The 21942-nt window shown below is 52.6% G+C and overlaps 1 protein-coding gene across 1 annotated transcript in view; it reads left to right on the plus strand.

The window, feature by feature from the left end:
• The window catches only part of RNF216 (ring finger protein 216), a 113121-nt gene that overhangs the window by 85723 nt on the left and 5456 nt on the right, over positions 1-21942 (plus strand). Inside the window, exons 14-15 of the mRNA XM_040990021.1 lie at positions 3853-3950; positions 13217-13439. Of these exons, the coding sequence (XP_040845955.1) occupies positions 3853-3950; positions 13217-13439 (321 nt within the window). The remainder of the gene's footprint in view (positions 1-3852; positions 3951-13216; positions 13440-21942) is intronic.

Consider the following 21942-nt stretch of genomic DNA (forward strand, 5'->3'; position numbering starts at 1 on the left):
TGGACCTCGTCTCTTAGCTTGGCTTCGCTTAGCTGAGCTCTGGGGGCTGATGTTCTCACTGACCTCAGAGGACATAGCACGGAACTGGGCGTTCCAGTTAAATTTGGATCCACCACAGCCTGGTGACTGGTCAGCAGTCCATCCCCTCCCCTGGACCACAGCTGGAGGTTTCACCAGAGGCAGTGAGGGAGTATTTATTTATTTATTTATTTATTTATTTATTTTTAGAGAGTATTTTTGTTGGGATGGCAGAGTTAGAGAGATAGGGAGCAAGAGATCTTCCATCTGCTAGTTCATGCCCCAGTTAACTGCAAAGGTTGGGGCTGAACCAGGAGCTTCTTCCGGGTCTCTCACATGACTGCAGGGGACCAAGGACTTGAGCCACAAGCAATGAACTGGAGCCGAAACAGCGGAGCCAGGACTAGGACCAGCACCTGTACCGGATGCTGCTGCTCGGACGGAGGGTTGTTCTGCTGAGCCCCAGCACTGGCCCTGAGGGAGTTTGCAGTGTCCTGCTTCTGAAGCAAGGCTGTAAGCCAAATGAGTGAAGTCTCCAGTGTGGGCACCGTCGGCGCCATTGCCTGGGATGGCAGTGACGGCAGTGATGGAGGGCAAGCTCTTTCTGTCGCGTGGATGGCTAGTGGACAGGCCAAAACCTGGCCAGCAGGCTGCCTGGTGTGCAGGGCTGGCCAGGCTGGCCAGTGTGTGCTTTCCTCACCGCCCTCACTGCTCCTGCCTGTGCAAGACACACAAGGTGATGGGGAGCTGTGGCCCCCGTGGGTTGGATAGGCAGGATGTGCTGTCCCTCGTGTCCTGGAAGTGCTAATGCCCTGCGAGAGGGTGATGACACTGAAACAGACACTGTGGGCAGAGGGCACGTTGTAAACCTGGCAGCCGTGCAGGGCCTGGACGCAGGGCCTGGTCTCAGGGCCTGGACTCGGGGCCTAGACGCAGGGCCTGGACTCGGGGCCTGGACGCAGGGCCTGGACACAGAGCCTGGACGCAGGGCCTAGATGCAGAGCCTGGATGCTGCTCTCCCCAGCCCGCTGTTTGTTTGCCTTACCTTTTAATTGTGGTTTCATTGTCTCTTATCTAATGCTTCTGTTGCTCTCAGGGTGCCTTTTCAGGTGGTCTGGAGGACTTCCTGGAGGCCCTCAGGGTTGAGGGCTCTGCTTGGCTGGCAGCCCCCACCCCCAGTGCTAAAACGTGACCTAACGCTGTGCATTGTGTGGGGACTGCTGTTCCTGCCTCCTGGCGGGTGGCTGGCTGAGCATTGTTTTGAAGTTAAGTTCCAAATACCAGCCCATCTATTCTCCAGCTGTTGTTTATCCACCAGATTCCTGGAATAGTCGGGCGCCAGGGCTTTTTTTCTTTTCTTTTTTTTTAATGAGCTTTGTGCTGCTGAGCATTTTGGGGGATAATAATTAAACACTCCTTAGGGCTGGAGTCGTCCTGTGCATAAAGCCACCAGCTGCCACACTAGCATCCTATGTGGGCACCAGTGCATGTCCTGGCTGCTCCACTTCCAGTCCAGTTCCCTTCCGATGGCCTTGGGAAAGCAAAGGAGGATGGCCCGAGTATTTGGGTGCCCGCCAGCCTTGTGGGAGTCCTGAATGAAGCTCCTGGCTGGCTTGCGTGAGGCCCAGGCCTGGCTGTTCACAGCCGTGTGGAGAGTGTGACTAACCAGTGGATGCGCTCTCTTCTCTCCCTTTGTTTATGTAACTCTGACTTTCAGAGAAACGCACCTCAGATAACAATAATAATAACTGCGTGGACTCTGGGTCACCTGAGTGGGATGCTGTTCGTAAGCCCAAGAATGGCACCGGGGCAGTGTTTGTTTTAAAACTTATTTTTATTGGAAAGGCACATTAGATTTACAGAGAGAAGAAGAGACAGAAAGATCTTCCATCCACTGGTTCACTCCCCACATGGACCCAACAGCTGGAGCTGAGCCGATTCAAAGCCAGGAGCCTCTTTGGGGTCTCCCTCGTGGGTGCAGGGTCCCAGCTAATTGGGCTGTCTTCCGCTGCTTTCCCAAGCCACGATCAGGGAGCTGGAGTGGGGCAGCCAGGACATGAACTGGCGCCCATATGGGATCCTGGTGCTTGTAAAGTAAGAATTTACCAGCGAGCCACGGTGCCAGAGCCAAAACAGTGGTCTTAAGCATGGCTGTCCGTCAACTCTTCAGCCCCCTCAGCCTCGCTCCCTATCGCCTATGGGTAACATCCGCCTTAGGGCCGTCCAGGGTCTCAGCTTCTCAGGTGTTGCTGGTTTCATTAGATAGTGCAGGGGGCCTGCAGTGAAGTCTCACCCCTACCCACCTGTCACATCACCAGGTCCTTGGGCATCCTTTTTGGGACCTTTCATCTAGACTGCCTGCCCTACCCGTGCCTTTCTGTGTAGGAGCAGTCGCACGTGCACCCTTGTGCTGCTCAGTCGCGGTGGGGTCAGCAGTGCAGGTGTTCTGAGGACTGGGTACACCTCTCACAGTCTCTCACCCGACTTCAACTCCTCAGGGTGCCCGCTGGCCCCTGTGTCGTCACCACCCAGATTACACTGGGCATTTTCACACCTGCCCCTCTGTGCCCAAAACCCCACTGTTGTCACTGTGGTCTGCGGTGGCATAAACCAGAGACCCTGTCTGCTCGCTTGCAGACCAGGCCATCTGTCACCAGCAGGCCAACCTTGCTTCCCTCAGTTTCTAATCGGTCACCTTCCCCACATCCTCATCTGCCTCCAGCTGGGCCTTCTTCATCCCTCCGCGGGTTGGTTTTCCAGTGCCTCCACTGTCTTTGCTTACCTTGCACTCTGTGTCCCACCCAGAGGGATCTGTCAGAACCCCAGACCCGATCATGTTATTGCTGTGCCTGGTGCCCTGTGTTGGCTTCCTAGCACTCTGAGGATAAAGATCGACCTGGTCGTTTCACACTGTGGGCCCATGTGGACCAGCCCCTGCAGGCCTGGCCGGCCTGTTTTCACTGCAGTCAGGCTGCAGGAACCAGGCTTGCCCAGCTTTGTCTGCCAGAGCCTTCCCCTGCTGCTGCTCCGCTGGCCAGCCCAGCTGGTTATCTCTGACTCATCTTTCGGATCCTGGGCTGCACTTCCTCCAGCCCTCCCCAGACTGGGTCAGGTCCCAGTTAAAGCTCACAACTCCTTTTCCTCATTGTAGTCATGAAGGTTGTGACTTCCGGGACATCTGATCGTTGAATTGGTGTTTGTTTCAGTTCTTGTTATTGGTTTGGGATAGTCTCTGGTTCGTAGGCAAAAATCTTGTAAACTATGAAGGCTTCTGATAGAACGTAACTTTTAAGCAATTGCATGTTGAGTTGAAGTCATCCTTTGATGTGTGGTGTGTGTGCTTGTGAATGATGGCTGACTCAGGCACCCTGGGGGTCCTAAACCGGACGATTGTTGCGTTTAGGGGCAGTGTCTGGGCCAGAGCACTCCAAGGGCAGAGGGCCTGCAGGAGGCTGGAAAGATCCAGACAGACCCTATCCCCAGGTGCTTCACAGGGCTGTATTTATTTTTTTTTTCCACAGTGCTATTTATTTATTTATTTGTTACGTGTGTGTTTGTGTGTGTGTGTGTGTGCGCGCTGTTTTGGTTTTTGGTTTTTGGTTTTTGGTTTTTGTTTCTGCAAGTAGCTTAATACTGTTTTAGAAGCATATCCTATCGGGATGGCTGCAACTCTTCCTTTAAATCTAAGATAGAAAACCAAGCATGTGTTTTCTCCTAACACTTCCCTCCTCTCTAGGGACACCTGCGAACAGGGTGGGGTCCTCCAGAAGGTCAGCAGCTCGGTCCATGCTCCCCCACTGACCAGGAAATCTCTGTGTCTCTGCTTTGTCCCAGGAAACTTGTAGAAAGTGCCAAGGGCTCTGGAAAGAACACAACGGCCTCACCTGTGAAGAGCTGGCCGAGAAGGACGACATCAAGTACAGGACATCTATGTAAGTGGTGGGCCTGAGTGTGCCCTGGGGGCCTGAGTGTGCCCTGGGGGCTGCTGAGTGTGCCCTGGGGGGCTCTGAGTGTGCCCTGGGGGCTGCTGAGTGTGCCCTGGGGGGCTCTGAGTGTGCCCTGGGGGCTGCTGAGTGTGCCCTGGGGGCCTCTGAGTGTGCCCTGGGGGCCTCTGAGTGTGCCCTGGGGGCCTCTGAGTGTGCCCTGGGGCCTCTGAGTGTGCCCTGGGGGCCTCTGAGTGTGCCCTGGGGGCTGCTGAGTGTGCCCTGGGGGGCTCTGAGTGTGCCCTGGGGGCCGCTGAGTGTGCCCTGGGGGGCCTCTGAGTGTGCCCTGGGGGCCTCTGAGTGTGCCCTGGGGGGCTCTGAGTGTGCCCTGGGGGCCCCTGAGTGTGCCCTGGGGGCCACTGAGTGTGCCATGGGGGAGCAAGTTCAAACCGCCAGCCTGGCGCCTGGCCACAGAGCTACTTCAGTGACTTTACATGGCTGGCAGGTAGAAATTTGGGAAATGTTGGTCCCCTTCTTCCTGTGCCGAGGTAAAGCAGCAAGTAGCACAGCTGATTTAGATGAGAGTACACAGATAGCCCATGTGTCTGTGTCTTAAGTCAGATTTTTTTTTTTTAAGATTTTATTGAATACAGAGAGGAGGAGAGACAGAGAGGAAGATCTTCCATCCGATGATTCACTCCCCAAGTGAGCACAATGGCCGATGCTATGCAGATCCGAAGCCAGGATCCAGGAACTTCCTCCGGGTCTCCCACACGGGTGCAGGGTCCCAAGGCTTTGGGCCGTCCTCTACTGCTTTCTCAGGCCGCAAGCAGGGAGCTGGATGGGAAGTGGAGCTGCTGGGATTAGAACCAGTGCTCATATGAGACCCCAGGGCGTTCAAAGCGAGATCTTTAACCGCTAGGCCACGCCGCCGGGCCCAAGCTCAGGATTCTTATCTCTGTGTATGTGTGAGTGTCTGCGTTGTGTTCACATTTACCCTACGTTGGAAAGACGTTTTTCCTTCAGTTTTGAGGATTTTCTTTTTAACTTCGTTGTGGAAGCAGAGTGACAGACTATGGGAGAGAGAGAGTCTCCACCCACTGGTTTACTTCTCAGATGATCACGGGGCTCTTACTGGGCCAGCTGGAAACCAGGACCCTGGAAAATGATGCAGGTCTCCCATGTGTGTGAACCAAGTACCTAGGCCACCTTCCGCATTAGCAGAGAGCTGCATCACAAATGGAGTAAGCAGGACTTCAAGTGGCCCTCGTGCAACACCAGTGTCACTAACACGGTGTGACATCATCACAGTGCAACAATGCAATGCAACAATGCTGGCCCGCCCTCTTCCACCCCTCTCTCTAACTTATTTTCTGGGCCTGGCGCCATGGCCTAGCGGCTAAAGTCTTTGCCATGCACGTGCCAGTATCCCATATGAGCACTGGTTCTAATTCTGGCGGCCTCACTTTCCATCCATTTCCCTGCTTGTGGTCTGGGAAAGCAGTAGAGGATGGTCCAAAGCCTTGGGATCCTGCACCCATGTGGGAGACCCAGAAGAGGCTCCAGGCTCCTGGCTTCATATCAACGCAACTCCAGCCGTTGCAGGCACTTGGAGTGAATCGGCGAACAGAAGATTTTCCTCTCTCTCTTCCTCCTCTTTGTATATCTGACTTTGCAAAAAAGATAAATCTTTAAAAAGATTTATTTCATTGGAAAGGCAGCTCAGATTCACGGAGAGAAGGAGACAGACAGATGGGAAGATCCTCCAAATACTGATTGATTCACTCCCCAAATGGCAGCAACGGCCAGAGCTGAACCGATCTAAAGCCAGGAGCTTCTTCTCGGTCTCCCACACAGGTGCAGGGTAAAGGCTTTGGGCCGTCCTTTCCCACACCATGAGCAGGGAGCTGGATGGGAAGTGGAGCAGCTAGAACATGAATCGATGCCCATAGAGGATCCTGGTATTTTCAAGGCGAGAATTTAGCTACTGAGGCATTGTGCCAGGTCCTACCCCCACTGGTCTTAGCAAGTTCTAGAGGCCCAGCCTGACTCCAAAACAGACACTATTTATAGCCTTTTGTTGGTGCCTTCAAGTCCTTTACTGAAAGTGAGGTACAGGTGGCAAGTAATGGCAGTTAGCTAACAGTCACCAAGTCTCCATTGCCCTCGTGTGACTAAGGAGGTGCCTGGGGGGCAGAGCAGTAGGTGCTGTAGCGAGGATTACCCAGGCTGGTGGGCTTCTCTCTGCTTGTGCTACAGGAGGGAGAATAACGGCTCCAAAAATGTGCATCCCCTACTTCCAGAACCTGTGAATGTTACACTGCCTAACGAAGCAGTTGTCCTGGTATGTGTGGGGTCATTGTGGCCTGGAAACAGACCCGTCAGACCCAGTCTGATGACGAGTGCTTGAGGTACAGAGCCCCTCCGAGCTGTGGGGGGTGCAGCGATGGAGGAAGCCCCAGATCTCCAGTGGCTGGCCCTGCGGCAGCCTCGGCCATGCAGCCTCTCGGGCTCTTGCCACCGAGAACGTGGGCCCCTCAGGCCTGCAGCCTTCAGGGGCTGAATCCTGCGGACAACCCAGATGAGAAGTAGCAGATTGTCCTACCCCACCCCACCCCAGGAGCTCAGCTCATAGGCAGGCAGGTGAAACACTCCAGGACTCCGCAGTAGTCACAAGACTTGTCTCCAGAGAGAAGGTTCATGGTGCCTCTCCCATCAGCTCCTGCCATGCCTTACTCAGCATCTGGTGTGCCATGGACACTTGCCTTAACCTTGGACCTTTATGCTAGCAGCGTGTCCATCACCAATGGATGACTCGGAGCAGGACCTCCAGATGTGGCTCGTGTTGATTTCAGAGTCCCACAAAGGCCCTCTTGGTTGTTGGGCAGCTTCCTTGGTGGCAGGGGATGCAAGCCTAGAGCAACATGAGCTTCGCTGCTACGCACTGCTGACCACCAGCACATCCTAGGCATGCTTGTGTAGCTGAAGGGCTTAGCTCCCTTCTGGGCTCACGGCCCTCGTTGATGTACCTGGAGCAGCAGTTAGCTGTTCTCTACGCTGTAGCTGCTAGGCATTGGGGTACCAGGCCAGTGTGCTCTCCTGAGAGGTAGGAGGTGTTCAGGTCTTTGTCAGCTGCTGGTGCTCTCTGCCTTCTGAACAGAGAACAGAAGGTATTTTCCAGAATAGTAGCTGTTTTCCTAGTGCCGTGGACTGTGTGTAGGAACCAGTTTCGGGAATGACTGCAGTTCATTCTTAGCAGCTTCAGCTCCTGATAGCATCCTCGCAGCCTAAGCGTGCTTCTGAAAGGCTAGACAGAAAGGAGTTATTGCCTCAACCTCTCCCCTCCACGGTTCATATCCCACATGCCTGCAACAGCCGGGGCTGCAACTGAGTCTGAGTCTCTGGGTGACAAGGCCCGGCCATGTAGCCATCCTCCCCTGCTGCATGCCACGTCGCTCGTTCGCAGAGCGCTGGAAAGGGGGCAGAGCCAGGACTCCAACTGGGATATGATATCGGAACCACAGCGCTAAATTCCCACAGGAATCTGCTGTGCTTTTCCAGAGGGGTTATTCCAAGGGCTTTTCTTGGCTTCTGCCACAAAATACTCCTTTATCCGTGGATTTCTGGCAGTTGCCAAGTGTCAGGAAAACTTACAGGGGACAAACAAGGATTTCTTTTTTTTTTTAATCACTTTTTTATCTTCATTATAATTTTATTTTGATAATCTTTACATAACTGATTAGGGCACAAAGGCTCAAGGGCTACATGAAAGTGGCTAAGACCATTGTTTCCACATTATTATGTTTTTCTTTTTTTTTTTTTCTGTTTTATTTATTTATTTATTTAAATGGTCTGCCCCCATCCCAGCCTATGCTCTCCTGTGGAAGTAGCTGTCCAGCACAGGAACCCTCCCTTATTCCCCTGCCGGCTCTGCCCCCTCCCTTCCTTGTTCTCACGCTGGTTGGGCGCTGTGGTCCCTTCCTGTACAGGCAACCTCACCTTGGCATTCCGTATTGTGTACTAGTCTTTGTTGCGACCGAACCTGGCTCGACCCACACTGGCACCTGGATTTGCCAGTGGATGACGTGGACAGATTCAGCCTGGTCTTCCCCCAACCCCTGCCAATTGTATGCCAGTGGGTAACTCCATGGCCTGTTCTGGGCTGTTTCCTATTATATTTCTTGCGTTTACCTGCCGGGTCTGTGTCCTGCCAGAGGAGTTGCCCAGGCTCCTCCATCAGAACCTCTCCCAATACCAGGTTTCCCATAAGCCAGCCCTACTCAGTCCACCTCCTGTCATAGCAGGAACTGTGGCTTTTCCTGACTGGCCTTCAACCCAATCTGTTTCTTGCTGTTTCAGCCCAGCCATGGTTTGTCCATACCCACATATGGCTCATACATGGCTCACTAGGGGTTTAAGACCTTGCCTAGGTGGTGGGTCTCAGGACAGGGTGTCTCATGCAAACAGGGACTTCTAAGCATGCAAGTACAGTGAGGTCAAGCTTGGTCTTAACATGTTAAGAAGCCTTGGGCCCAGCGGCGTGGCCTAGCGGGTAAAGATCTTCGCCTTGAACGCACCTGAATCTCATATGGGCACCGGTTCTAATCCCAGCAGCTCCACTTCCCTTCCAGCTCCCTGCTTGTGGCCTGGGAGAGCAGTTGAGGACGGCCCAAAGCCTTGGGACCCTGTACCCACGTGGGAGACCCAGAAGAAGTTCCTGGATCCTGGCTTCAGACTAGCATAGCATCGGCCATTTTGCTCACTTGGGGAGTGAATCATCAAACGGAGGATCTTCCTCTCTGTCTCTCCTCTCTGTATATCTGACTTTCCAATAAATGAACAAATCTTTTAAAAAAAAAAAATACATGTTAAGAAGCCTTAACCAATAAGTGGTGAAAGCTGCAACAGTTTTTATTCTTTTTTTCATATGAAAGTTTTTGGAACTGACTGGCATCATGGTGGCATAGTGAGTGAAGCTGCCACCTACAATGCTAGCATCCCAGCTCCTCCACTTCCAAATAAGTTCCCTACTAATGGCCTGGGAAAGCAGTGGACGATGGCCCCAAGTGTTTGGACCGCTGCCGCTCACATAGGCAAACGAGGTGAATCTCCCAGCTGTTGGATCCGTCTGGACAGTGAGCCAGCATCTGGAAGGTCTCTCTGTAACTGTGACTTTCAAACAAACTTTTTTATTTTCTTGCAAAGTCAGATAGGAGGAAAGACAGAAAGGAAGATCTTCGTCCGGTGATTCACTCCCCAAGTGACCGCAATGGCCGGTGCTGTGCTGATCCGAAACCAGGAGCCTGGATCTTCCTCCAGGTCTCCCACGCAGGTGCAGCGTCCCAAGGCTTTGGGCCGTACTCTACTGCTTTCCCAGGCCACAAGCAGGGAGCTGGATGGGAAGTGGGGCTGCTGGGATTAGAACCAGTGCCCATATGGGATTCAGGTGCGTTCAAGGCAAGGACTTTACTCGGGCCCTCAAACAAACCTTTAAAAAAAAGTTCATTAAGTCTAGCTCTGACCACTAAGCTAACAGACTTCAGCAACCACACCCAACAGAGAAAATATGATCATTACAAAAATAGTTCAGAAAAGTCACCACACACAGTCACAAACCCCACAAGACCCAAGCTGATTTTCACATTGCAGAACACCTAGTTCTCAACAATAATTTCCAAGAAAAACAAGCCTAGTCTGTTCATTGAAGTTAAAGCGACCGTCAGAAACCAGCCCCGAGGACGCAAAGGCGTTGGACTCCCTGGACACACTCTTAAGTCGGCTGTCCTCAATGTGCCCGAGAGCCGCAGGCCGCCAGGCACACAGCATAGGGACAGGCAGACAGTGTCAGTAAAGAGAAGGCGACGAGCAGCTGCTGGGAGTACTGTCCTGGGAAGTCACAACTACTGAAATGAGAAACCCCACGAGAGAATAAAGCAGCAGAGTTGAGCAGGAGAAGGAATTGGAGCCTTTGAAGATAAGTTTGTGGAAATTACCCAGTTGGAAGAGCAGGGGGGGAAAAAAAGAATTCAATAAAAAGAGCTGAAACTAGGGACCGATGGGACACCTTCACGTATGCTCGTTCATGTTAGGGAACTGCAAAGGGACAGAACGAAGGCAGAAAAATATTTGAAGAAGTAATGGCTGAAAACTCAGCACATTTCAGTAAGTGCATGAATGTGCACGCATCTAAGAATCTGAACAAACATGAGGTAGGATAAAATTCAAAGAGATCTGCAAAACCGAAACACATCATTCCTTGAATGCCAAAGACAAAGAGAAGACACCTTGAAGAGCAAGAGAGAACATCCCAACCACAAAACATTTAAAGATTTATTTCTTTTTGTTGGAAAGGCCGATCTACAGAGAGAATGAGAGACAAAAATCTTCCATTCACTGGTTCACTCCCCACATGGCCATAACGGCAGGTGCTGAGCCGATCTGAAGTCAGGAGCCAGTAACTCTTCCAGGTCTGCCACGCAGGTGCAGGGTCCCAAGGCCTTGGGCTTTCTTCGACTGTTTTCCCAGGCCACAAGCAGGGAGCTGGATGGGAAGCAGGGCTGCCAGGATTAGAACTGGCGACCATATGGGATCCCGGTGCATTCAAGGTGAGGACTTAACCACTACACTATCACTCTGGGCCCTACATGGACGAAACTTGAAAGAAACGAGACAGCAGGCCCCGTCTATACAGTTTCTGTTTATAGGCAGTTCTGACTTAACAGTTGACATATAGTTTTCTGAGTTGTTTATTTTATTTTACTTTGTGGTGAGTTTGTCATAACATCCCCAGAAGTCAAGGATCATCTATATATATATGAAATACTATAGGCACAACATGAAATCGCTAATTCCAGAGTGGGCACCTAGCTGACTAAGATGCCCAAGTCCCTGAGTCCAGAGGCGGTGCCCATGGCTCCGGGTGAGAGACCCGTCTCGGCTTTAGTTAGGTACAGAACCCAAACATGGAACCACTCCCTGCCTCTCCCTGTCCCCCTCTTTCCTCCCCTCTACTTTCCCTCCCTCACTTCCCCTTCTGAACAAAGTAAGCAAAATACGATAGTTTAGGCAGTCAGTGCCTTATACTCCAAGAAAAAAGCATACACGTACATAACATGTACACACGTGTAAGATTTTAATTGGCACATGCCAAGATCTGAGCACTGCCTTGGGTTAGTGGGGTCAGAGGTCACAGACTGGTGCCTAAGCAGGGTCCTGGGCTTTCCTGTTTGAACACAGAGCCGCACTCGCAGCCGCGGCTCAGGCTTCCTGTCCTCCCCCAAGGGACACATCCTGTGGGCTGTTTGTTTCCTGCCTCCTTCAGGATCTGGTTGCCAAACCACTCTACCCCTAGAAGAATCAACGATGATTTGTCCCCCAGCTCAGGGGTTTGCTGTTGCTGGACTGGAGTTGTAGTCACCACATCCTGTAATAGCAGTCCTTTTTTGGTAAAGGGCCATTGTGGCCCTGTCCGTTGCTGTTTGAATAGCTCTCCATGCTGTTGCAGGTAGCTGTCCAAACACAGGGCCATTGTGGGCTGTGTGTACTCTGCGCTGCCCCCGGGTTAGGAGGACCTTTCCTGCCCTGCACGCCACTGTTACTGCGCCTCTGACTGAGGCTTAGTGAACCCTCTCCTGCCAGTGCTTTGGGGAGAGGTGGTGTGGCCTGCATGCTCTGCAGCCCAAGCAGCTGCCTGGGAACCCCGTCAGCCAGCAGGTCCCAGCTGAGGGCCAAGGCCAGCCTCCAGGGGGCTCTGACAGAGTTTATGCTGAGGAAGACTCCACAGCTTGCAAATCACAGGCATTATCAGAGTGCCATTTTGGGTCTCTGCTACTCCACTTCCTATCCACCTTCCTGTTTCTGTGCTTGGGAAGGCAGCAAATGATGCCTGAAGTTCTTGGGCCCCTGCTGCCCGTGGGAGACCTGGAAGCAGTTCCTGGCTTCTATTGTCAGACTGGTCGAAATCTGGCAGTTTCAGCTGTTTAGGCAGTAAGCTAGCATGTGGAAGATCTTCTACCCCACACTGCCCCGTAAGTCACGTGGTCTGTGTCTCTTGCCTGCAAAGAAGTGTTAGCAGCCCTTGTACAGTGGAGCCGCTAGGAGCCTTGGAGGGGAAAGCTGGTGCTCCTAGTAGAGCAGTCTGCAGATCAGAACCCCGTCCCACCTGTTTCCAGCCAGGGCCTCGGAGCTTCCAGAACAGGTGGAGTGGGCGCATCCACAGGCCAAGCGGGCGATGGTTTCCAGAAGGAACAGCTTGGAAGCACCTGGCTGCACAATGCTGCTCACGACCAGACAGCCCGTCACTAAATCTGGTCGTCCAGCCCTGCCTGCCTGCTCCAGTGCTACAGATCTGCCTCCCAGCCCCTGCCTGTGTGGGTGTGGAGCACAGAAGCCCATAGCATTCTTAAGTAACAGTCTTCAAGTACCACAGACCAGATTGCTTTCTGAGTCTCCAGGTAGTTGATTAATTCACCCAAAGTTATGTAGTTGGCAAACTTTTAAAAAAATATATATATATATATTTTTTTTTTTTTAATTATTAAGTCAGGGCCCGGCGCCGTGGCCTAGTGGCTAAAGTCCTCAATGTGCCAGGATCCCACATGAGTGGCGGTTCTAATCCCAGCAGCTCCACTTCCCATCCAGCTCCCTGCTTGTGGCCTGGGAGTGCAGTCGAGGACGGCCCAAAGCCTTGGGATCCTGCACCCGTGTGGGAGACCCAGAAGAGGTTCTGGGTTCCTGGCTTTGGATCAGCGTAGCACTGGACATTGCACTCGCTTGGGGAGTGAATCATTGGACAGAAGATCTTCCTCTCCATCTCTCCTTCTCTCTCTGTATCTGACTTTATAATAAAATAAATAAATCTTTTTTAAAAAAATAGATTGTAAAGTCAGATTTACAGAGAAAAATGAAAGACAAAAAGATATTCTAACCACTGTTTCACTCCCCATGTCGCTGCAACTGCGCCAGTCCAAAGCCAGGAGCTTCTTCCGGGTCCCTGGGTGCAGGGTCCCAAGGCTTTGGACCATCCTCTGCTGCTTTCTCAGTCCACAAGCAGGGAGCTGTGTGGGAAACAGAGCAGCCGGGATGCAGACCGGCACCCATGTGGGATCCCAGCACATGCAAGGCAAACTAGTTCTGAGACTGGCTCTTTCAGTCTTTGAGTGTCATCAAGGCCGTGTTCAGCCCATGCCTGTGGGACTGCAATGTTCTTGTCTTTCTGAACGCGTAGTGACCAGTGTTCGTCTTCTCTCAGCGCCAGTCCTGTTTTCTTCTTTCAGAGAGGAGAGAATGACCGCCGCCCGCATTAGAAAATGCCACAAGTGTGGGACCGGCCTCATCAAGTCCGAGGGCTGCAACCGCATGTCCTGCCGCTGCGGTGCCCAGATGTGCTACCTCTGCCGAGTGCCCATCAGTGGGTACGACCACTTCTGTCAGCACCCACGCTCGCCAGGAGCGCCTTGCCAGGAGTGTTCCAGGTGCTCCCTCTGGACTGACCCCACTGTGAGTAGATGCGTGACCGTGCTTTGCTTTGTTAAGGGGAAGCCCTGTCCGGTCCCTCGGCAGGCGTTCAGTGGCTGCGTCGCACATGGTCATTCTGCAGAGACCAGGGGATCCTACGCACTGGCCATCACAGGAAAGATTGAGAGAAGGAACAAAAGCTATTCAGTTCAGTATGAAACAGCATGTGCTTTTTTGTAAAAGCAAATTCCTCATTTATTTAGGAAATTAAAGCTTTTCTGTGTTATCCAAAAACTCCAAGGCATGGAGAAGTTGTCGCTATGTTTCTGCAAGGTTGGTGTAATGCTGGTCTCAGTCCCAACAGGAGGGCCTCACAGAGGAAGAAACAAAACACAAGTGTGAATTCATGGATGGTTTCTGCCTTTTTTTAAGTTTTAGTTATTTTCATTTTACTTCAAAGACATCTTTCATCCACTGTTTGTCTCACACAGCCACAACAGCTGATGTTGGGCCATGCTGAAGCCCAGAACTTGGTCCAGGTCTCCCACGTGGGTATCAGGTACCCACCTTGTTTACCCATCACCTGCTGTCCCCGACAGAACCCATCAGTGGGCTGGAACTGGGAGAGAACCGCCCCATCCCGGAGCACTCTGGTGTGGCGTTCCAGCTGTCGTCTAAGCTGCCGTGGCAGAACATTGCACTTCGTGTGCCACTGGAGAGAAAGCGGTCAGAAGCCGTTCCTATGAAACCATGTGTGCCAGCCGTGTGAGCCATAGACGAGCGGAGAAGTGAAGGCCCGCAGGGAGCACAGAGCAGTATGTTGAAAACCGTAAAACTGTGTTGAGGGACATTGTCTGTAGAAGGCTTCATATTTAAAGGGCATCAGTTCTATGGAGGGTTCTGTGTTTTTCATCTACGTGAAAGGCAGTCACAGCGAGGGCAGTCTAACCCTGTGGCTCACTCCCCACATGTCCACAACACTTGGCTGGGACGGAGCCCAGAACTCCCTCCTGGCCTCACAGGTGAATGTCAGGGACGCGGCAGATCACCTTAGCCATGATCTGCTGCTTCTGAGGACGCGCTAGCAGGAAGCTAAAGCAGGCAGAGGAGCCAGGGCTCACATGGCACTTGAGGATGGGCCTGGGCAGCCCAAGCAGTGCTTGAATCCACTGAGCCACAAAACCCCTTCATTAAGGCATCGGGTGTTCAGACTTCAGGGGCACAGAAGGCAGTGCCTTGGCATTGTAAGGTAGATCTCTGCCTGCAGAGCCAGCATCCCACATGGGTGCCAGTTTGAGCCCCAGCCGCTCCATTTCCAATCCAGCTCTCTGCTTGTGACCTGGGAAAGAAACAGAGATGGCTTAGGTTCGTAGACTCCTGCACACACGTGGGAGACCCCAAGAGGGCCCCTGGCTTCAAATCAGCTCAAATCCAGCCATTGTGGTCATTTGGAGAATGAAGCTGTGAATGGGGCATCTCTCTCTGTCTTTCAAACAAAAGGAATTTAAGATTTGTTTATTCTTTTATACATTTGAAAGGCAGTTCAAACAGATCTTCCATCTGCTGGTTCATTCCCCAGATACCAACAAGTGCCAGGTCGCAGTCCAGACCTGGGAACTCATGTGGGTGGCAGGAAAACACCCACTGCCTTCCCGGGCACGTTACAGGAACCTGGGTCAGAAGCAGCAGGTAGGCCTCAGATCAGCTTCCGATAAAGAATGCCAACACTGCAAGCAGCAGCTTCACCAGCCGTGCCACAGTGCCAGCCGTGGCAGTAAGGCCTGTGAGTTAGTAAGGTAATTCTAAGGATCACTGGCAATAATGTGAGGCTTGTTGCAGCAAGCAGTGGTCTGCGGTGACCTGGAGCAGTGCATAGTGACGACTGTCTCTCAGCCTCTCCTGGGGAAGCGTGGGTGTGGCTTGTGTGGGTCCTCTAAGGTTTGTGCGCCACTACAGAGACGACCTCTGTTGAGTCACTCACCTAGAAATTTATTTTCTTTAAAAGTCAGCTGTAATGTGGAAAAGGAGACTAATTTTTAACTGTAAAATCACACTGGTCAAAGCTATCCTGACTGGGGCTGGTGTGATGGTTTAGTTAGCTAACCCTCCACCTCTAAGTGCCAGTATCCCATACAGGTGCCAGTTCATGTCCTGGCTGCTCCACTTCCCGTCCAGCTCCCTGCTTGTGGCCTGGGAATGCAGTGGAGGATGGTCCAAGTGCTTGGAACCTGGAAGAAGCTCCTGGCTCCTGCCTTCAGATTAGCTCAGCTCGGCTCCCCCATTGCAGCCATTTGGGACGGAAAGCTCTTTCCCCATATCTCCTTCTCCATAAATCTCCCTTTCCAATAGGAATACTTTTTAAATGTGCTGACACAAGAGTAGACAGAAGATGCTGAGGTTTGTCTGCTGCCTGTGAGGCCAGCATCTCATATTGCCGCTGGTTCGTGTTGCTGCTCCACTTTGGATCCAGCCGCTGCTGGTGCACCTGGGAAAGCAGCAGGCGATCCAAGTGGGCGGCCTGGATGGTAAGCCTTGACAGCAGCCCATGTTTCAGTAGCCTCAACATAGGAAACATTTACTTTTTTTAAGCTTTTTGTTTTGTTTTGTTTTTAAATTGGAAAGTCAGATATACAGAGAGGAGCAGAGAGAGGAAGATATTCCATCCACTAATTCAATCCCCAAGTGGCTGCAATGGTTGGATCTGAGCTGATCTGAAGCCAGGAGCTTTTTCTGGGTCTCCCACACAGGTGCAGGATCCCAAGGCTTCAGGCCATCCTCGACTGCTTTCCCAGGCCACAGGCAGGGAGCTGGATGGGAAGCGGGGCCACTGGGAATAAAACCAGTGCCCATATGGGATCCCACCGTGTTCAAGGCATGGACTTCAGCCGCTAGGCTACCATGCCAGGCCCAGAAACACATTTATATGTATATGTGCTAATATTAGGATAATGGTACAAAAATAATGCTCCAGGACCCTCGGAGCGCGCCTCCCGTGGGGGATCTGGGGTGGGTGGGAGGCTGGGTGGGCTTTGCCCTTTGTTACTCCCCTAACCCCAGATACAGGGAAAAGTGATAATATTAGTGAGGAAACAATGGTATTACCCACTTTCACCCTGTAGCCCTTGACCCTACCCTAATCAACTAAGATTATTTTTTTTAAAGATTTATTTTTTATTATGTTTTATTGGAAAGGTGGATAGACAGAGAGGAGAGACAGAGAGGAAGATCTTCCGTCCAATGATTCACTCACTCCCCAAGTGAGCGCAACGGGCCGATACTATGCCGATCCGAAGCCAGGAGCCTCTTCCGGGTCTCCCACGCGGGTGCAGGGTCCCAAAGCCTTGGGCCGTCCTCGACTGCTTTCCCGGGCCACAGGCAGGGAGCTGGAAGGGAAGCGGGGCCGCCAGGATAGAACCGGCACCCCTATGGGATCCCGGGCGTGCAAGGCGAGGACCTTAACCACTGCGCCACCGCGCCGGGCCCTAAGATTATTTTTAAAAAATAATAATCTCTAGATTTTAAGACAATTTTTGAGGAGAAATATGGAAAGATTTAGACATTAAAGAATGGGTCAGCATTTGTGCTAGTGACTAAGAGGTCCCAGCTCTATCTCCTCCCTCCAGCTGCTGGCCATTGGAGAGCCTGGCAGGCAGTGGTGCTGATGGCTCCCACCCTGCCTCCGCTGCGGCCTGAGTGAGCTCCCAGCTCCAGCGCACCAGCCACAGCAGGCGTTTACAGAGTAAATAAGCAGGCGGAATCCTGCTCGCTCTGTCTTGTCCAAGAAGAAAATAAGGGTCACAGGAAGGAGTTGTGTAGGAAATGAAGTGAGGGCGGGCTGTGGCCATCAGGAGTGCCTGTGGGCCCTGGAAGCGACTGCCGGAGAGCGCTTTCCTGGCTTTATTCTGCTTACTCAATCCTTTGTAAGACAGGCGAGGCTGTCCTTCCGCTGGTTTACTCACCGAATGGACGCAGCAGCTGGTGCTGGTCAGGCTGAAGGCAGTGTCCCCAGGGTGGCAGAGGCCCAGGAGGTTGAACCATCCTCACTGCTTCCCATGTTAGGAAGGGGCTGGACTGGACATAGCACTCCTGTGTGCATGGCTAGCAAGATGACCAGCGTCCAAATCCCGGGCCGGCCACATGGGAAAGTGACAACAGATCCTTCAGTTACCAGGGTGAGCTTCTTGGAGCTGCTTCCGTTAAAGGAAGTGCTAAAGAAATTCATGCCCCTCAGAGCTACACAGGGTTTTGAAAAGCTTGAATCCTCCATGGAAACTTAGGTGTATCAGAAATGTTATCAGGAGCAAGCTCCTCTCTGCACCCCTGCCCTAAGGAAATGTGTGGAAGGAGGGGAGAGGGAGGGCTTTGGTCGTCGTCCATCTCTGATGAAGTGCAAGTGTGGCCCCCTTTGGGGAGCCGTCACCGGTCAGTGTTCATTTGCCCGGCTGAGCTATGGCCGCCACCTCCTAACGTCCCCGCCCAGGGAGTATCTCCACCCTGGTGAGGAGCTAAGCAGGACCTTGCCTTCCTGCAGCTGGAGCTCACAGTCCCCCTCGGGCTGGGTTTCATTTTGGAAAAAGCAGTGAGGACAGGGACCGCACAGTCCTCCTGTCACCTCTGCCTGTTCCTTCTGCCACCACGGTGTCTTCCCACATGGACTCGTTCACAAGGGCTCTCATGGATGGCTGCCTCGTGTGAGTGTGTCCCCTGCAAGTGCCTCCTCTCTCCTGAGAATGATTCCTTATTTGCTCAAAATACAGTTTGAAAGGAAACTCAAGCAAATACAGACCCCTCCAATTTCCCCAGGCAGCCATAGCCAGAGATTTTGTTCCATGTGTCCGTTCCCATCAAAACAGGGATCGGCCCCGTTTCCTTGAGTCTCACCAGGAGGCTGATTGAATTCCAGCCCAGCATCTGTTGGGGCGTCTGAGAACACAAAGCCATTCAGAAGTTGAGTGAAACAAAGCACTCACTGTCGTGAGAGTCTGTTCTCGGGCTTAATGAACCAGCAGCGCTCGGAAGAATCTCTTATTTGTCAGCCAGGGAGTTGTCCCTCTGTGGTTTGGAAAGAACTTGAATTTTCATCCCTAATGACTAGAGATTGCTTGGGAATCTGAACTCAGCTCTGCATCAGGCATCCAGACACATGTCACTTTTTGTCACAGTGAAGGCAAAACCAGAGTGCTAGGAGACAAGGTGTCTTTCCTGGACCCTTCCAGCCACACACGGCTGTCTGCACGAATGGGGTACCGGGCAAAGGCCAGGACTCACGCACTGCCTGACTACGGCCAAGACGCGTGGCCTGGGCTGTGTGGGCCGCTGGACTGACTCCTGCCCACAGGTGATTGCTGAAGGCTAAACCAGATGCATCTCGTGCTGCTGTTGGAGCAGTCACGTGGAACTGTTGGGATTTCCACAATTGTGGCGCAGTCCATAGCAGCATGTTCTCTTTAACCATCCCAGTTGGTGTTTGTCCTTGGCTTCGGCCACAAGAAACCACAGAGGATTGTTTTGCGCAACTCTGTTTTCTGATGTAAGGATTTGAAGCTGCCTGTTCAGAGAAGACATCCGGGCTTTTACAAACGACTCTCCATTTGGTAGCATTGTCACCAGCTGTTTACTTAGGTGGCGTGTTGGGTCCCTCCCATTTGTCCATAGCGTGTGCTTTGTTCTGGGATAGGAGTGTAGGCCAGCTCTTTGTCCCCAGGCCTGCCTGCTCCCACAGGGACCTGGTCCTGTGCTCCAGGCATGGGCAGAGCACTGCAGGAGTCGGGCGGGGAGAGGCAGGCGGCTGCGGGCGGCAGGGCCGAGTAAGCACAGGGTCTTCCGTGCTGGAGACTGATTTGGCTTGAGCATTGTTTTTGCCTAACTTTATGAATTGACTTTGCTGTTTTGTTTGAAGGAGATAGGGAAAGGCAGAGACGTTCCATTCACTAATTTACTTCCCCAGTGATACAACAACCAGGGCTGGGCCTGGCCAGAGCCAGGAACTTCATTCGGGACTCCAGCATGGGTGGCAGGGGCCCAAACACTTGGGTCGTCTGCTGCTTTCCCCAGGCCACCAACAGCACTGGGTCACAAAGGGTGCCAGAATCATGAGAATGGGCAGCTTTACCTGCTACTCAACAATGCCAGGCTTTTAGCTTATTTATTTAATAAATAAGTATCTGTCTCTCTCCTCTCACACACACACGGGGAAGAGGAGGTAGAGAGAAAAAGAGAGCTTTGATCCACCGGATCCCTCCCCATATAGGTACACCAACCAAGGTAGGCCATTTTCCACTGCTTTCCCTGAAAAAAATTAGCAGAGAACTGAATGGGAAGTGAAGCAGCCAGGACTCCCAGCTGATGCCCATGTGGCATGTTGGCACACAACATGAACCAAGAGAAACTCACTCCTGGGCCCAGCAGCGTGGCCTAGCGGGTAAAGTCCTCGCCTTGAACGCACTGGGATCTCGTATGAGCACTGGTTCTAATCCCGGCAGCTCCACTTCACATCCAGCTCCCTGCCTGTGGCCTGGGAAAGCAGTAGAGTATGGCCCAAAGCCCTGGGACCCTGCACCCGTGTGGAAGACCCAGAAGAAGTTCCTGGCTCCTGGCTTCAGACTGGCATAGCATCGGCTGTTGCGCTCACTTGGGGAGTGAGTGAATCATCGGACGGAAGATCTTCCTCTCTCTCTCTCTCTCCTCTCTGTATATCTGACTTTCCAATAAATAAATAAATCTTAATCAAAAAGAAAGAAAGAAAGAAACTCTCACTCCTGGCTTCAGCCTGGCTCTTTTGGCCACTTGGCGAGTGAACCAGCAAGTGGAAGATCTCTTCTGTGTAAATCTGCCTTTCAAATAGATAAAGTAAGTTTTAAAAGTAAAGACAAATCAGCCCACGTGTTCCCATCACCTGGCCTCCATAACCTGTCTGCTTTTTTTTTCCCCCCTAGTTTCAAATATTGCTGTTCCTGTGAGAGGGCGGGAGGGAGCTTGTCGCTGTGCTGTCCTCAGAGCTGACCTCGGCCTCCCTGCTGTACAGCCACACTGTGCTCCCAGCTGTCCCATTTTGTAGATGAGGAAAGTGACAGGTCACCGTGGGTGACATCCTGAGCCATGTCCAGCTTCTTCCCCCAAGGTGGAGAGGCCTCCCCCCTGTCCAGAGGCCAGGGGACTGAGGCCCACAACTGCAGATGACAGGAAGGAGGTCTCAGGAGGACAGGCTTGGCGTGCTGGGGAGCCATCTCAGGACTGGGGAGGGCTGAGGCAGACTCATGCCACCCCCACCTCCACCTCTCTATGTAGGCAGGCCTCCAGGCACTGGGCCTCTGACCTGCCAGGTGGCCAGCCTCCAGCCTGGGCCGCTTGGCCCCCACCCCATCTTGCAGCCACAGCTGCAGGGCCTCAGCCACTCCCCACTCGCTGCCTCTCATTTCCTGTCACGGGGTGGGCAGGCGGGCCTCCTGTTGCCCAGCCAGCTTCAGATGGCCTGAGAATCATCGCTCTTCCAGGGCCTGTCGTGAAATCGTTGCAAGTTTCTTAACAACAGCTGTGGCCACACATGACCCAGGCTGCTCCACCCCAAAATCACAGGAGGGGACACAGCACTTAACACGCAGCAAATTTTATATCATCTTTCTTTTTGTTTGTTTGTTTATTTTTATTACAAAGTCAGATATACAGAGAGGAAGATCTTCCGTCTGATGATTTACTCCTCAAGTACCACAACAGCCAGAGCTGAGCCAATCCAAAGCCAGGAGCCTGGAGCTCTTCAGGGTCTCCCACACGCAGGTGCAGGGTCCCAAGGCTTTGGGCCGTCCTCAACTGCTTTCCCAGGCCACAGGCAGGGAGCTGGATGGGAAGCAGGGCTGCCGGGATTAGAACTGGTGTTCATGTGGGACCCCAGCACCTTTAAGGTGAGGACTTTAGCCGCTAAGCTACCACACCTGGCCTCTGTCACCTTTCTAAAGGGGCAAAGGTGTGCTGGAGAAGCCAGTCGCCCACCCTTCGTATGAGGGTCTGCCGGTTGGCATGCAGGCAGCCAGTCCTGGTGGCCACCAGCAGAGCAGAGGCTCCAGCTGGCTCCAGCAGCTCCAGTGCCATGGCCTTGGGGTTCAGAGGCCTCGGCGGACGGTCACGGAAACCTGGTGGCCGTGTTCTCCTCCTTCCTGCTTAACCATTGGGCGTTTCTCTTCCTTCTTTTCTCCTTCCAGACCCTCTGCAAGGCCTCAGCTGTGGGCTGAGGGACACGTTAAGGGGCTAGTTTTTGTCCTTAACTGAAACCTGACTGTTGGTCGTGGGGTCCAACTGAGGCCCGGTCCTCCCTGCTCAGCCCTGCTGGAGTCTCATCTGACAGAACTTTCTGTTCTCCTCAAAGGGGCTCAGCGACCAGAAGTAAGCCCTCTGACCCTGGTGAGGTGACATTTTTCAGTGTGTGTGGGAATCAGATCTCTGGTTTTTTAAAGGAGAAGGTCTCCGAAGAGCAAATTCCATAAGCCTTCATCACATTCGAGGAACTCGGAGACCTCGTGAGAAAAAACAGCAGCAGCAGGCGGCCTGAAGG

This window comes from Ochotona curzoniae, unplaced genomic scaffold (genome assembly GCF_017591425.1).
Source record: "Ochotona curzoniae isolate NIBS_2020 unplaced genomic scaffold, NIBS_Ocur_1.0 contig_54, whole genome shotgun sequence".
Taxonomy (NCBI): Eukaryota; Metazoa; Chordata; class Mammalia; order Lagomorpha; family Ochotonidae; genus Ochotona; species Ochotona curzoniae.